Raw genomic sequence first — 16,934 nt, forward strand, 5'->3', positions numbered from 1 at the left:
AAGAAATTTGTGCTAATAGCCCTGGCTGAGTAACCCATTTGGTTAGATCATTGTCCCAATGGGTTGAGGTTGAGGATTCAATCCCTGGTCAGAGCACATGCAAGAAGCAACCAAGGAATGTATATATGGGTGAAACAACAAACCTATGTTTCTCTCTTTTTCTAAAAATAAATAAAATAAAAAAATTTTTAAAAAGAACTTAGAAAAAAGAGAAACTTATGCTAATTTTGCTCTTGCACCTCTAATTGCAAAAGTTATGGCCACAGTGTGTAAGTGCTTAGTTAATTGTAAAAGACATTAAATTTGTGGGTGGGAGACATGAATAGAAAACGTGTTCTGACTCATGACAATGTGTTCGGCCAGAAAGCTTTAAGTCTATACAGAGATTTCAGAAGGGATCTCCTGAAATGAGTGACACCAAACCAAGGAATAGGTTTAGAATGAGAACTATAAAAATTACTAGAGAAAACCATATTCGGATAACTTGTATGCAGTATATTATTATAACTTTTCCATTTTTAGTTATTGTTAATCTCTTCCTGTGTATAATTTATAAATTAAACTTTATCATAGGCATGTATGTATAGGGTAAAATGTGTGTGTGTGTGTGTGTGTATACATATTGTACATATACTTATGATTGATTCAGTACTATCCTCGGTTTCAGGCATGCACTGTGAGTCTTGGAATAGATCCTCCTTGGATAAGGGGCAACTACTATAATATAAAAATGGGAGTAACTGAGAGAACTTTGTCAATGAAGAAATGAAACCAAATAACTAGCTTAAATATGTGAAGTCTGAAACCAATGAAAAAATGAAATTTACTAAGTCTAAAAACAACGGAGAAATGAAGCCAAACAAAAAAACTGTTAGCCAGTTAATCTTTTACAAGACAAAATTGCCTGTGGCCAGTCACCCTTTCTCCATCCACATCTTTGTAGACTCTCCCGATTCAGGTCTCGGATCAAACATCACCTCCTCAGAGAACCTTTCCTCGGAAAACAGACCCTTTCGTCCTCCCTTCTAAGCCATTCTATTACACTGTCTGTCCTACTGACTTCATAGTGCCTGCCATTTTGGAATCATCTTACTTACATATTCATTTGTAAGCCCCAGTTGGGCAGGAAGGGGCTTCTTTCATTGCTGAGTCCTAGTCTCCAATATCACCGTGTACTTAGTACTTAGTAAGGGATCAGCCAGCATTAGCCATTATTTTCTTTATTCCGTGCTCAGGGTTTGCTAAACAATGGCAGCTGCCATGTGGTCAGACTGGGAAGGTCACTCTCAAGTGGGAATTTTGAATCTGAAATCCATGAACTTGGACAGAAAGAAAAAAAAAATTACACCTATATTTTCATTAGCCTCTGACGGCAATGTAACGTTTCCATTGATTCTAAATGTTGGCAACAAACTAGAGGCCTATTTGCAGTAGCTGGGACTTTATCCCCAATAGAAATCACAGCTATTTCCATATCCTGCTTCAGTTGCTGCAGGTATTGTGAGATTATTTGTGCTATTGCATATATAAAATCGTGGTATTTTTTGACTGTTTTTTTAAAATATATTTTTATTGAGTTTTTACAGAGGAAGAGAGAAGGATAGAGAGCTAGAAATATCGATGAGAGAGAAACATTGATAAGCTGCCTCCTGCATACTCCCTACTGGGGATGTGTCCGCAACCAAGGTACATGCTCTTGACTGGAATTGAACCTGGGACCTTTCAGTCCACAGGTCAATGCTCTATCCACTGAGCCAAACTGGTTTAGGCTGGACTGTTGTTTTCTAATGAGATAAACACACACACACGTGGCCCAGCCATGTGTGGCTCAGTGGTTGAGTGTCGACCCAGGAACCAAGAGGTCACCGGTTTGATTTCCGGTCAGGGTATATGCCCAGCTTGTGGGCTCAATCCTCAGTGTGGGGCATGCAGGAGGCAGCCAATCAATGATTCTCTGTCATCAATGATGTTTCTATCTCTCTCTCTCTCCCTTCCTCTTAAAATCAATAAAAAATATATTTAAAACTATCTTGTTTATTATTTCAAAATTTAATGTAATAGTTGTCCTTTTAAAAATCCTATGTATTTTGTTGTATATGTTTTTAAAACAGCATTAAGAGAAGGGTCAAAAAAAAAAAGAGAGAGAGAAGCATCCATAGGTTTCACCAGATGCCAAAGGGGTTCATGACACACATATAAAAGGTACCTAGCCGAAACCGGTTTGGCTCAGTGGATAGAGCGTCGGCCTGCGGACTGAAAGGTCCCGGGTTCGATTCCGGTCAAGGGCATATACCTTGGTTGCGGGCACAGGGGGTGTGCAAGAGGCAGCTGGTCGATGTTTCTCTCTCATCGACATTTCTAACTCTCTATCCCTCTCAATTCCTCTCTATGTAAAATCAATAAAATATATTAAAAAAAATAAATAATAAATAAATAAAAAATAAAAGGTACCTAAAGAGCTGATGTGGTTTGTCCCTGACCCTTCTGTCAGCTGACATGCAGCCCATGAAGAAAGGCTGAAGGGAGAAGCCCGGAAGAGCAGTGAGAACAAGGTTTCCAAAAGAGACCCCATAGCCTCTATTTCCTGTTTGTTTATAAAATTGTGACATCTGCGGCAGCTTTGAGCAGAGACCTGGTACAGAAAATGGGGAGCCCTGCACTGAAAGCCCTCTCTAAAAACATACTTACAGCCCCGGCCACACAGCTCAGTTGGTTAGCATCATCCTGATACACCAAGGTTGTGGGGTTGGTCAGAACACGTACAAAAATCAATCAATGAATGCATAACTGATTGGACAACAGATCTCTCTCTCTCTTTCTCCCCTTCCTCTCTCTAAAATCAATTAAGAATAATACTCAGAATACCCAGCTTTCCCTCAGTCCTCTGCCTGACAATGTGGCCTCCAGATCATAAGAGTGAATCCTTCAGGATACTTAAACTCCTCATCCAAAATGCTCTTCAAGGCACACTCTCTCCCTATGTATCTGGAATTAGATAAGGGGAGGGGAGGAGAATGACTTTTTAAAAAAAATAAATACTCTCCTATCCATTAAAAAAAGAAACTTATCTGAAGTCCAGACTGTGGACACGTGGGGTTCGTTCCAGGAAGTGGAGCACAGCACAATGTTCTGGTTTAAGTTTGAAGCCTGATTCTTATAAACCCAAAATGCACTCGTGGGAGTGGGAGAAGTGAACAATAGAGAAAGAAACACCAGCTCCTGGATCCTTTCTAGAGCCTGTGGAAGGCGGGAGCAGCGAGCATCCTGAGGCGATTTTGGCATCCCAGCCCGTGAATCACTGCTCTCATGTGGGTTCACTGGAAGATCTCTGATTTGGGAGCAGAGCAGCAGCAGGGCCCAAATTACTCAGCTTTGTCCTTCCCTTTCGCTTGGTGTTAATCTGCCCAAGATATTTGGGGGCTAGGGGTTGAGTTGAGGGAACTAGCTCAAAGAAAGAACTCAGATTATTAACCAAAGAGAAACTAACAGTGCAGAGGGCGGAGAGGAAATGCCAAAGTTGCTGAGATGACAGTGTGATGTGACAGGTTCTGAGGAGACAAGGATGGTGACTGTGCGCGCATGTCTCTGGAAGGCAGCACCGGGAAGCGCTAACAGTGAGCGGCCCTGGCAAGAGAAGGGAGGAGCTCGGGTTGTAGGATGGAACCTGACTTTCCTATTTGTGCTATGTGTACATATAATTAATTTAAAGTTATTGTCCACAGCCCTGGCTGGTGTGGCTGGTTGGGCGTCGTCCGGTGCACCGAAAGACCGTTGGTTTGATTCCCAGTTAGGACATATGCTCAGACTGCGGGCTCAGAGGCAGCTGATTGATTTTATACTCTCACGTCGATCTCTCTCTCTCTCAAATCAATAAAAAATCTTTAAAATGAAGTTTAAGTCCTGCATGTCAGAAGGCTTTGTAGGAAGGTGGCGAGTGCATAATAAACAAACATGTTAAACCGCGGTGCTGTTTAAGGAACCAGCATTTATGGAGTGCCTACTGTGTACCAAGGCCCTTTGGCAATGCCCACTTTACTGGTCTTAGGAGGGAGCCAAGTGGGGACTCCTTTCAGATCTGCTGGAAGCCACACTCTGCTCCTCGGCAAGGCCCACCCCGCCTTCGTCCCCGGAGTGAGCAGTTGGAGGCACCAGATGCTCTGGCAGGACCCAGAGAGATGCCATCTGCCAGGAAAACCTATTCTTAGAGAGCAGAGACAGTCGGTGGTGGAGCTGGCCAACCCCAGTGGCAGCGGGGTGTGTGGGGAGGGCAGGCAGCCAAGGCTTTACCTTCAGCTGGCGGGTAGGACAGGCTGAAAGCAGGGTATACCCAGTTCTCAGGACCATGCTTCCTTCTGTGTGTGAACACTATTAGAAATAACAGCAAACATTTACCGAGTGACCACTTAATGTGTCATATTTAATCCTCCAGATCACCCTACAGAACCACCACTTTACAGATGATGAAACACAGGTACGGAACAGTTAAGTCACTTGCCCTAGGAAACTACAGAACCAGAGCTGAGCCCAGACTATGTCCCCCACCACCGTGTTATACTGCCTCTCAACCTGCTCTACCAGAGGCCAGCTTTAGTTTGGGTTCTCTCAGACCCCAAGACAAGGGTGCGAGTGCACGTGGTGTACATGGGAAGGGGTCCCGGGAAGCAGTGGCAGGGGCATGAGGGAGACAGGAAAGGAGGTGTTATCAAGCAAGTGACCACTGTGGGCAAGAGGGGCTCAGACCTGGCAGGGGTCTTCAAACTACGGCCTACGGGCCACATGCAGCCCCCAGGGGAGTCTGATCCTGCCCGCCAGGTTTTTTGGGCAGTGAGCGCAGCCAAGGTGTTACAGTAGGAATTAGTAGTTCATATAGTCCGGCCCTCCAGCTCTCTGAGGGACCGTGATCTGGCCCCAACTTTAAAAAGTTTGAGGACCCCTGCGCTAGAGCGCCCTGGGAGCCAGAGTGGAGCATGCCTACTGGGCAACGGGGGCGGGAGGGGGCTATTTATCAGGCACTGGTTGAGAGCTGTGCCCTGGATGTGTTAATCCTCTGCGGGTGGCAGAGCAGGTGCCAGTGGCAAGCGATGGCCTCAGGCAGAAAGACACAAAAGGTGGCTGGTATGCTCTAACATGGTCAACTAAAGGGATATGGGCAACCCACTTGCTGATGACGACCCCCTCCCTTCCCCATAACCTTAGGATCTCGTTCACCCTCCACAGAATGAACTAAGGGACCTTCAAGATCCCTTTCTCCAGGTTGGCAGTACAACATTGTGGCTGAGAACACAGCTGTGAGAATCAGACCTAATCTCTGCTCTGTTACCTAACAGCTCAGCTCTGTTTAATTCAGTTTCCACATGTGGCACATGGGTTAGCAGTTGGCCCCATATCATCCCCTACAATCTTGTTACTCAAGGTGTGGCTCAGACCAGCAGCAGCAGCAGCAGCAGCACCTGAGAGTCTGAGAGACATGCAGAATATCCAGGCCCACCCCAAACCCACCGAATCAGAGTTTGCATTTTAATAAGATCTCCAGTGACTCATGTGTACATTTCTACTAGTAAGTTCTAAAATATAAAGAGACTGATACATTCCTTTTAGGCCAAGGGACTCCAATTAGTGGGTCCATGGACCAAAGCTTCCTAGAGACCTGATTGATGTGTCTAACTTGGTTTTAAAATATCGGACTGGCATCTGAGACTCCAGTTCACCACGTCCCCGTCAGTGACTACTACATAGCACCCAGAACATTATCATTTATGCCACTGTCAGGCCTCTGTAGGCATTTGAGTGTGTACCCCCTTCTGAAACAGACCCTAGAACTAGCTAACATTTGCATAGCTTAGCTTAGGTTTCTAAATTTAAAGTAAGGCACTTAAAAACACACAGGCTTTGAAATCAGATAAATCTGGGTTCAAACCCTGATAGGGCTACCATACTAACTGTACATCTTGGGCAAGTTACTTCCCTTCTCGGATTCTGTTTCCACATCTGTAGAATGTATGGATTTAAAAAGTATGTGCAAAAAAAATAAAATAAAATAAAAAGTATGTGCAAAGCACCCCGGAGGAAGTAGGAGCTCCTTAGATGGAAATGATGAGTGTGGGTACAAGTCCAGCATGGACACCGGGTGTTATTACAATTTTCCTCATTTTACAAGAAACTGAGGCTCTGGGAGGTCACAAACCTTCCTCAAAATTACATAGTGGTGGGTGGAGACTCCAACCACGTCCTCTAGCTCTGTATCTGCAATGCCCATAGAATTTTCTGTGATGATGGAAGTATTCTATATCTGTATAGTCCAAAACAGCCACTGCTAGCCACATAGGACTACTTACTGAGCCTGGAAATATGGCTGGTCTAAATTGAGGCGTGCTGTAAATGTAAAGCACATACTTGATTTTGATGACTTCGCATAAGAAAAAAAGAATATAAAAGACCTTATTTTCATAGTAATTACATGTTGACATGATAATACTTTAGCAATTTGGGCTAAAATATATCAAGATGAATCTCATCTGCTGCTTTCCACTTTCTTTTTTAAATGTGGCCACTAGAAAAATTTCAATTACATAACGTATATGACCGTCGTCATGTTTCCACTGGACAGTAAAACTCTAGAGCCTCTCCAATGGAACACTCGAGGAAAGGAACTTAGTATTTTGTAAAAACATATTTGCAAACCCACCAGCGTAAGAACAGCCAAAGAACGTACCCACCAGAAAGAGATTTCGGGGCCCTCCTCTGAGCTCCATGACCCTGAGGCCTAGAGAGGGGGTGGCTTTCCCTGGTCTCACAGAAGTTAGCAGAATGCTGGAACCGTGCCTTGGGTTCCTCCGCCTGACTCAGCCTCCTATGCCACCATTCAAGAGGGCCTAATGAGGTTGGGAAATCGGTGCTTCTGCTTTGGACAATGGAACCCTGCGTAAATAAAAGCTGGAGTCTGAGAGCCATGATCTTGGGAAGGCAGGATCCTCTGGGAGTTTCACGGATGGAGCCAATCTCAAGCCACCACCGGACACCGCCCGGAGTTTACTCAGGCGGCAGCCCCCTTGAGTGCCTCAGGGCTGCATTAGTTTGAGGGACGGCTCTTGTTGTAGATGAGGAAGTCCGAGATGTCGTGCCACACATTGCTGTCCTCGTACAGGTAGGTCATAGAGGACTGCAGCGAGGGCTGCAGCGTGGGCCGGTGGTATTCGAAGAGCCACAGCACCAGCCCCCACGTTAGCGCGGTGAGCAACGGGAATGGGTTCCACTTGGGCTCGGGAATGTAGCCCTTCTCCACGCCCAGGCGGCACAGGGCAAACAGGACGCGGGACAGCAGGTACATGCTGATCTGCGGGGAGGGAACAACAGGGGATTACAGGTATGCACAGCCACTGGGAACCTTCTGCCCACTGCATGGATCAGTGTTTTTCAAAGTGGGTGTGCAGATAAAGTGCTATCAGACATTTTAATAGTACTATGTTATTTATTTTTTAAGGTTGTTACCTCACTTTTAATTTTTAAAAAATTATTCTTTATTGCTGAAAGTATTACATATATCCCCTTTTCCCTCATTGACCCCCTCCAGCCTACCCCCCTACGTCCCCCGGTCTTTAGCACCTTATTGTCTGTGTCCATGGGTCATGCATATTTATAATAATAAAAGTGTAATATGCTATTTATTTATTTATTTATTTATTTATTTTTTTTTTTTTTTTAATAAGTTTTTATTTTTCATATTATTACAAATGTTCCTCCCCCCCCCCCCACCATTGCTCTCCTCCACCAGGTTCCCACCCCACCCTCTGCCCTTTCCCCTCTCCCCATTGTACTCATCCATAGGTGCACAGTTTATGTTCAGTCTCTTCCCACTCCCCCCTCTCCCCTTTTCCCCCAAGAATCGTCAGTTCACTCCCCTTCCATACCTCTGATTCTATTATATTCAACAGTTAATATTGTTCATCAGATTTTTTTAATTTCCTTGGTTTTTAGATTCACTTGTTGATAATTACGTATTTGTTGTTCATAATTTTTATCTTTGTTTACTTTCTCTTCTGAAAGAACCCCCTTCAGCAATTCATATAATTCTGGTTTGGTGGTGATGAACTCCTTTAGCTTTTTTTTATTAGTGAAGCTCTTTATCTGGCCTTCGATTCTGAGTGATAGCTTTGCTGGGTAGCTTATTTTTGGCTGTAGGTTCTTGCTATTCATCACCTCGAATATTTCTTGCCATTCCCTTCTGGCCTGCATGGTTTCTGTTGAGAAGTCAGCTGACAATCGTATAGGTGCTCCTTTATAAGTTACTACCTTCTTTGCTCTTGCTTCTTTTAGTATTCTCTCTTTATCTTTTGCTCTTGGAATTTTAATAATGATGTGTCTCGGTGTGGTCCTCTTTGGATTCCTTTTGTTTGGAGTTCTGTGCGCTTCCTGGACTTGTAAGTCAAATTCTTTCACCAGGTGGGGGAAGTTTTCTGTCACTATTTCTTTCAGTATGTTTTCGATATCTTGCTCTCTCTCATCTTCTGGGACCCCCATGATTCTGATGTTGGTTCGCTTGAAGTTGTCCCAGAGGTTTCTTACATTATCTTCAATTTTCTGGATTCTCTTGCCTTCTAGCTTCTGTGGAGGAGTGTCTTCTGGCTCTTTATGTTCCAAATCTTTGACTTGATTCTTGCGATCTTCCCTTCTGTTTTTAGGACTCTGTAGAATATTTTTTATTTCAGACAATGTATTCTTTATTTCTTGTTGATCCCTGATCATTTCTTGTTGATCTCTTTTCATATCCTCATAGGCCTTATCCATCTTTTCTAGGAAATTCTTGAAAAACCTTATAAGCGTAGATTTGAACTCTATATCCAGACGCTTTTTGTCCTCCATTTCTTTCGTTTGTGATCTATTTTGTTGTCGCATTTCGCTGTTACAGATGGGACGGGGTTTCAGGGTGGAGCCTGCAGCTTTGGCTTCCGTCAGCCCCGCCCTATGCGGGTCCTTCAGTGCTCGCTGCCAGCGCCTCTGAGAGAAAGGTGCCCTCGATTTTCGCCTGCTGCCAAACAGTCTATGCTCTCCCACAATGAGCCCGGTATTGGGGTTCAGTTCAGTTGGAAGTGGAGTTGGAGGTGGCGTTCACAGCAGTCTGGAGCCCCAGTCTCCTTCCCGTCAGGGCAATCCCGCGGCACAGCCGGCCGTCCCTTCTCTGGGGGCAGTGTGCGCGCCTCCGGGACCTCCTTTCTCCGCTACCCCGGGGTTCCGACTTACAGCCCAGCTCCCTATGGCTGAGCCTGAGTCCCCGGGGTCTGGCCCAGAACTGGGGTTCAGAGCAGTCGGAGGCCCAGCACAGTCGGAGTTTTATCTCCTTTCCGCTAGGGAACGCCCGCCAGGCACTCGGCCTCCCTCCTCTCCGGCTCCGACCTCTTCGCGTGCGCCGCGTGTCTCCGTACCTTAGGCTTTTACAGCTCCTCCGTGCTTCCTTCTGGTTTTCTCCTTGCTTCTTGTTGTAGGATTTCCAGTCAGTCGACTTTCCTGTAGTTCTGGGTAATGTCCATTTTATATTTTAGTTGTATTTTATTAAAATTGTTGTGTGCGGCTGCGGCTAGTTGCCTACCCGAGCAGCCATCTTGGATTCTCGTAATATGCTATTTAGATCAGATGTCCTTCCAGACCAGGGGTCCTCAAACTTTTAAAAGTGGGGGCCAGATCACGGTCCCTCAGAGAGCTGGAAGGCCGGACTATATGAACTACTAATTCCTACTGTAACACCTCGGCTGCGCTCACTGCCCAAAAAACCTGGCGGGCCGGATCAGACTCCTCTGCGGGCCGCATGTGGCCCGCGGGCCGTAGTTTGAAGACCCCTGTTCCAGACAATCTTCCAGACGTAGCCGGGGCTGTGATGGAAGCCTGGGTCCCGGGTGCCGGAGGGAGCTGGTACAGGCAGCCGGGGGAAGGAAGGCCTGCTCTTGTACAAATTTCGTGCGTTGGTTATCCACTCATCTCCTGATGGGCGCTTGCGCTGTTTCCAGATCTTAGCTATTGTAAATTGTGCTGCTATGAGCATAGGGGTGCATACATTCTCTCTGACTGGTGTTTCAGGTTTTTTAGGATATATTCCTAGAAGTGGAATCCACTTGGTCAAATGGTAGTTCCAGATTTAATTTTTTAAGGAAACTCCTTACTATTTTCCATAATTGTTGCACCAGTCTGCATTCCCACCAGCAATGTACTAGGGTTCCCTTTTCTCCACATCCTTGACAGCACTTGCCATTTATTGATTTGTTGATGTCTGAGATTTTGCTGCCTATGGTTTCTTCTAGGATTCTTATGTTTTCACAAATTACATTTAAAAGTCTTTTATCCATTTTGAGTTTATACTGTGTATGGTTTAAGTTGGTGGTCTAGTTTCATTTTTTTGCAAGTATCTATCCAATTTTCCCAACACCTTTCTCTTGACTCCATTGTATGCTCTTGCCTTCTTTATCAAATATTGAGTGTAATGATTTGGGTCAATTTCTGGGTTCTCTGTTCTGTTCCATTTATCTGTATGCCTGTTCTTATGCCAATGCCAGGCTGTTTTGATTACAGTGGCTTTGTAGTATAACTTGAAATTTGTATTGTGATTTCTCCAACTTTATTTTTCTTTCTCAAAATTGCTGCAGCTATTTGGGGTCTTTTTTGATTCCATATAAATTTTTGGAGTATTTGTTCTAACTCTGTGAAATATGCCATTGGTATTTCAATAGGGATTGCACTGAATCTGTAGATTGCCTTACTAGTATGGACATTTTAAGTAATACTATTTTATATCTTTAATTTATTATTTTTACTTATTTAAAAATTTTTAATTAATATACTTACACGGTTCAAAACTAAAAAGTAACATGACACCAAAAAAAAAAATCCTTTAAAATGTTTGATAAACTGGTTCTCATCAAAATTAATTATTATATTTTTGTTATGAAAGCCCATGTGAAGAGGCCAAAAAGAAAGCTATAGACTGGGAGAAAGCATTTACAAAAAAAAAAAAAAGTATATATATATATATATATATATATATATATATATATATATATATGACAAAGACTACTATACTGGAATACATTTTTTAAAAACTCAAAACTTAACAGTAAAAAAACACAGAACCCAATTAGTAAATGGTCAAAGGACGTGAATAGAAACTTCACTGAAGTTGGGAAATAAGCACATGTAAAGCTGTTTAACATTATTAGCCTTCAGGGAAATGCAAACTTAAAACCACAAATGAAATGACACTTTACACCTATCAAAATAGCTAAAATAAAAAAATAAATAAGACAAACCAAATACTGGCTAGGATGTAGAGGAACTGAGTCACTTGTATATATTCCTAATGGGAATGTAAAACAGTAGAGTCACTGTGGAAAATAGTTTGCAGTTTCTTATAAAACTAAACACGCATGTACCATTTGACCCAGCAACTGTACTCTTGGGCATTTATCTCAGAGAAATGAAAACTAATGCTCACTCAAAAACTTGTACAAGAATATTCTTTGCAGCTGTATTCCTAATAGCCAAAAGTTGGAAACAATTCACATGTCCTTCTGGGGATAAATGTTTAAACAAACTGTGGTATATCCATGCAATGGATCACCACTCAGCAATAAAAATAAATGAACTACTGACAGACTCAATAATGTGGATGAATCTGCCGAGTGAAAAAAGCCAATCCCTAAGGCTCCACTTATATAACACTGTTGGAATGACAAGATTTTAGAAATGGAGGTCAGAATAATTATTGCCAGGAGTCAAGGAAAAGAGAGGAGGGGGAAGGAGATGGTGTGACCAGCATTCTTTGCCTTTGGATGTGAAATTTCTAACAAATATAAAAACGAGGAAATTTTCTCAAAACAGAAAACTCTCTCATGCACAGATTCCTTATTTCCATGTCTAGAAACTTCCGGACAGACTGACACAAATGCAGGAAGATGTCCAAAGATGTAGACTGCATGTGTGTGATGGCAAAGGCTACAGACACCCTAAATGTCCATCGAGAGGAGATTAGTAAAATGAAGGCAGGATCATCCACCCAGCAGTGGAGGGCTCTGATATTAAAAAGGCTGAAGGAATGACAAGGAAGGTCTCCTAGATACATCATTCCATAAAAAAAAAAAAAAACACCACAGTATGATCTCATTGGTGGAAAACTACTGACATGTACACAAAAACAAGCACAGATAATTTCTGAAGAGCTACTCAAGACACAATTAAAGTGACTGTCCCAGCCGAAACTGGTTTGGCTCAGTGGATAGAGCGTCGGCCTGCGGACTGAAAGGTCCCGAGTTCAATTCCGATCAAGGGCATGTACCTTGGTTGCAGGCACATCCCTAGTGGGGGGCGTGCAAAAGGCAACTGATCAATGACTCTCTCTCATTGATATTTCTAATTCTCTACCTCTCTCCCTTCCTCTCTGTAAAAAATAAATAAATAAATAATAAAATTCAATAAAAATATATTTATTAAAAAAATTAAAAAATAAATAAAATGACCATCCCAGGACAGTGGCTTGACAATTGGAGGAGGATGGAAACTTTCTTTTCAATTTATTTTCTATTTATCATGCATTCCAAGCACCTACACACATGCCAGGTACGTAGGGGATGTTCAATCTGCATTTTTAAATGTGAAAATAAAACTGTGATAATTTAAAAATATTTAAATAGCCCTGGCTTGTGTGCTCAGCAGTTAGAGCATCGACCCATGAACCAAGATGTCACCAGTTCAATTCCTGGTCAGAGAACATGCCTGGGTTACAGGTTCGATCCCCTGTAGAGGGCGAGCAAGAGGCAGCCAATCAATGATGTTTCTCTTTCATCAATGTTTCTATCTCTCTATTCCTCTTTCTCAAAATCAATAAAAAACATTTTAAAATAAATAAAATAGAAATTTTGATTTAAAAAAAAAAAAGGTGGCAAGCTCAATTCCAGGTTTGGGTACATGCCCAGGTTGTGGATTTGATCCCTGGTTTGGGGAACATGCAGGAGGCAATTGATTAATGTCTGTCTCTTTCTCTTTCTCTTTCTCTTTCTCTTTCTCTCTCTCTCTTTCTCTCTCTCTATCTTTCTCTCTCCCCTACACCTCTCTCCCTTCCTCTCTCTGAAATCAATAAAAAATAAATAGAACTTTAACCCAGAAAAAGGACAAGTTACAGAATAAGAGGCAATTCTTTAATAAATTTTGTTTTATGAAAATCATAATCAGGGTCCCTTTTCCCCCCCTAATTTTACTGCAGAGTGATTTTCTTTAAAAAAATAAAAACATCTTTGTCCCCAGAGAGCCATACACATTGATTTTGGGAATCATAAAATTGCAATAAGCTGAACCATATCCCACTCCAACTCAAACCTGAACCATATCCCACCCCAAACCCCCAGCCAGCCCGCACACACACTCCCGCGGAGGGTGCTTACCTGGCTGTTGATGTTATTGTTCTCTCTAAACACGAGGAAGCCCCCGATGGAGCCGGCCAGGAACGAGTGCACCTGGTGGGTCTCCCCCTGCAGGTACGCCTGCAGGGCACAGAGGGCCTTGTAGGTGAACACGAAGCAGGCCAGGTTCGAAGAGTGGGTGTACGTGGCCCGAAGGATGGCCCAGAGCTTCTCCTGGAAGCTGCACAGAATTAGGGAATTACCATGAGCGCAGGCCCCGCCATTTGAAGAGCATTCGCCCACTGGGCATGCAAAACTAAGCCACAAAGGAGCTCAGGGCCTCTCACGTCTATATCCTGAGGGCAGCTGGCATCCTTGATTCAGGCCTTCACATCATGCCACTTCCTCAGAGTCTTTCCCCGACCACCCTACATAAAAGAATGCCTATCACATCTGAACCCTTACCCTATATATTTTTTTTTCCTTCATAGGTCTTATTGCCATCTGACTTACATATGCTTGTTATGATCTCCCCCACTCCCACCCCGTCCCAGTGGAAGGTACCAGAGAGTGGTATCCACAGCTGACTTGTTCATCCTTAGGGCCCAGAACAGCGTCTGACAAAGAGTAGGTGCTCAATAAATATTTTTTTGGTGTGAACATGAGGAGAAATAAATGAATGAGCCTACTGTGTGCTGGATCTGGGAATATAATTCTGGGGGGGAAAGATCTTGCTGCCCTCATGAGGCTTATGATCTACCACATGTGTCAAACACAAGGCCCTCGGGCCAAATTCAGCCTGCCAGGCCTTGCAATGTGGCCCGCACCGCGCTGTCATCACTGCACTCCGCTGTCAGTTTATGACATTGTCAGTTTATGACTGTTCAGTAAACCATTCGGCCCGCGATTTAGGCTGGATTTTAGATTTTGGCCCCTTCTCTGATTGAGTTCGACACCCCTAATTCTAATCAGAGAGGAAAATACAATCACAAAGCCAGGGTCAAACTTAGACTTTGATAAGAGATAACCATGGGATCTGAAGGGTGAGGAATCAATGTGGTCAAGAGGAGAGAGGACTTGCATCCCAGGCAGAGGGGTCAGCAAAGATCCTGAGGAGGGACAGAGAGTGGGGAGTAAAGGAACAGAGGAAAATCTGAGCAGAGATTGTGTGAGCAAAGGATGTAGGGCACATGTGTCAAACACAAGGCCCACGGGCCAAATCCAGCCCGCCAGGCCTTGCAATGTGGCCCGCACCGCGCTGTCATCACTGCACTCCGCTGTCAGTTTATGACATTGTCAGTTTATGACTGTTCAGTAAACCATTCGGCCCGCGATTTAGGCTGGATTTTAGATTTTGGCCCCTTCTCTGATTGAGTTCGACACCCCTAATGTAGGGGATGTAGGATAACAGGAAAGGCCATGCTAAGTTTTCTCTTTATCCTGAGAGAAACAAACATTTAAGTAGGGTAGGTAGTTGATTTATCCTTTAAAATTAAATCACTCGGAACCTGTCTGGATAGCTCAGTTGGTTAGAATGTTGTCTAAGATTGTGGTTTCAATCCCTGGTCAGAGCACATACAAGAATCAACCAATGAATGCATAGATAAGTGGACCAAGAACATTCAAAAATAAAAAAATCACATGTTATAATGAATTTTGATTTCTTGTTAGAAGACAACACAAATTTTCAGGAGACCTAAAAAAAATTTTTTTTCCCCTCAGCGTTCTTGTAAAAAAAAAAAAATTAAATAAAAAATAAATAAGTGGAACAACAGCCCTGGCTGGCATGGCTCCATTGGTTAGGCACCATCCAGTGCACCAAAAGGTTGCCAGTTTTATTACTGGTCAGGATTCAATTCTCAGTAGGGGGCGTGCAAGATGCAGCCAGTCAATGCTTTGCTCTCACACTGACGTTTCTCTCTCTTTCTCTTCCTCTTCCTCTTCTCCCTCTGAAAATCAATTTTTAAAAAAATGAGTGTTCTGGTGATGGTGGCTCAGTGGTTGAGTGTCAACCTATAAACCAGGAGGTAACAGTTTGATTCCTGGTCAGGGCACATTCCTGGGGTTGCAGGCTCAATCCCCAGTGAGTCACATGCAGGAAGCAGCTGATCAATGGTTAGGTAGTTGATTTAATCAGAGAAGGGGCCAAAATCTAAAATCCAGCCTAAATCGCGGGCCGAATGGTTTACTGAACAGTCATAAACTGACAATGTCATAAACTGACAGCGGAGTGCAGTGATGACAGCGCGGTGCGGGCCACATTGCAAGGCCTGGCGGGCTGGATTTGGCCCGCGGGCCTTGTGTTTGACACATGTGCTCTAATCATTGATGTTTCTTTCTTTCTCTCTCTCTCTCTCTCTCCCTTTCTTCTTCTTCTCCTTCTTCTTCTTCTTTTTCTTCTTCTTCTTCTTCTTTGAAATCAATAAAAAATATATTTTTTTTAAATGAATGGAACCACAAATCGATGTCTCTCTCCCACTCTCTCTCATTTCCTCTCACTTTCTAAAACCAATAAAAAATTTTAAAATAAATTAAATTAAATCACTTGGGGGCAGTGGGGAAAACACAGGGAGAAGTACAGAGTGTACTCTGGGAGGTCAATTCAGGAATGGTAAACTCAAGTGTCCTCAAAGCTAAATGAGGACCTTGGAGTGGGTTACTAAGCACTGTGGGAATCTGTCAGGTGAGAGACATAGCCAGGAATCAGCTGGCTCTTGCCCCACAGGACATGGGCCCAGTGTTGCCAATTCTACAAGTTAGATTTCCCAGTTTTTACGTATTAACACTAATCCTGCCTTCAAATTGTTTCTAGAATCTGACCATTCCTAATCTCCACTGCCATCAGAGTTACTCCCCTGCATTATGGCCACAGCCTCCTATTTTACACTTACTTCTGCCCTCGGCACCCTCACCCATCTGTTCCCAATCTGGCAGCAAACTCTCCGCTCTCACTAAAAGATAGGGCAGACAGGACCATATCCCTGCAAAAAAAGCTAACAACTTCCTGTTTCACTAAAAGAAAAAGCCAAGCTCCTCTTTAAAGTTGGACAACATGGGCCCTGGTTACCTTCCTCTTTGTTCTCTCCCCTTCCAACCCCCCACCTCTAGCCTCCTCAGATTCACGAGGCACGGCCTCACCTCGGGGACTTTGCACTCTCTTTCCCCTAATGCCCATTTGGCCAACTCTTTCACCTCCTTCACGTCTTTACTCGAATGTCACTTTCTCAGGGAGGCCTTCCCCATTTAATTCTGCAGTCTGCCTTTCCTCCAGCCCTCCTGATCCCCTTTCTCTCCTTCCTCGTCCTCATGTTTACTTCCCACAGCCCATATCACCTTTTCACACATACTCTCCTTATTTATCATGTTTTTTCTTCTTCCACCTCCTGCTAGAATGCAGCTCTGTGAGGGCAGTGAACATTGTCTGTTGTGTTCTCTGCTGTATCCCAGCATCTAAAACAGTGTCTGCTCCACAGCAGATGCTCAATAAATATCTACTGAATAAATGACTGGGCTCAATTAAAAAAAAAAAAAAAAAAAAAGAATCGGAGCACAAAAAGC

The 16,934-nt window shown here is 43.6% G+C and overlaps 1 protein-coding gene and 2 long non-coding RNA genes across 4 annotated transcripts in view; 1 reads left to right on the forward strand and 2 right to left on the reverse strand.

Annotated features, from left to right (window-relative positions):
• Positions 1-2,051: 2,051 nt before the first annotated feature.
• On the forward strand, positions 2,052-6,434 carry LOC311624919. Its single transcript, XR_014795404.1, has 3 exons — positions 2,052-2,202; positions 2,448-4,749; positions 4,945-6,434. It is a non-coding gene; the product is annotated as an uncharacterized lncRNA (long non-coding RNA).
• PXMP4 (peroxisomal membrane protein 4) overlaps positions 4,388-16,934 on the reverse strand; it is an 18,503-nt gene continuing 5,956 nt past the window's right edge. Inside the window, exons 3-4 of one of the 2 annotated variants that reach the window (XM_084888592.1) lie at positions 13,419-13,617; positions 4,388-7,333 (exon numbers count right to left, since the gene is read on the reverse strand). In XM_084888592.1, the coding sequence (XP_084744718.1) occupies positions 7,070-7,333; positions 13,419-13,617 (463 nt within the window). In that variant the 3' untranslated portion in view covers positions 4,388-7,069. The remainder of the gene's footprint in view (positions 7,334-13,418; positions 13,618-16,934) is intronic. The other variant, XM_084888593.1, reaches the window with a different exon arrangement.
• The window catches only part of LOC311624920, a 203,220-nt gene continuing 192,723 nt past the window's right edge, over positions 6,438-16,934 (reverse strand). The window contains exon 2 of the long non-coding RNA XR_014795405.1: positions 6,438-6,623. This is a non-coding gene — a long non-coding RNA (uncharacterized lncRNA). The remainder of the gene's footprint in view (positions 6,624-16,934) is intronic.

The sequence above is a fragment of the Pipistrellus hanaki genome (assembly GCF_964339955.1).
Source record: "Pipistrellus hanaki genome assembly, chromosome: 6".
Classification (NCBI taxonomy): domain Eukaryota; kingdom Metazoa; phylum Chordata; class Mammalia; order Chiroptera; family Vespertilionidae; genus Pipistrellus; species Pipistrellus hanaki.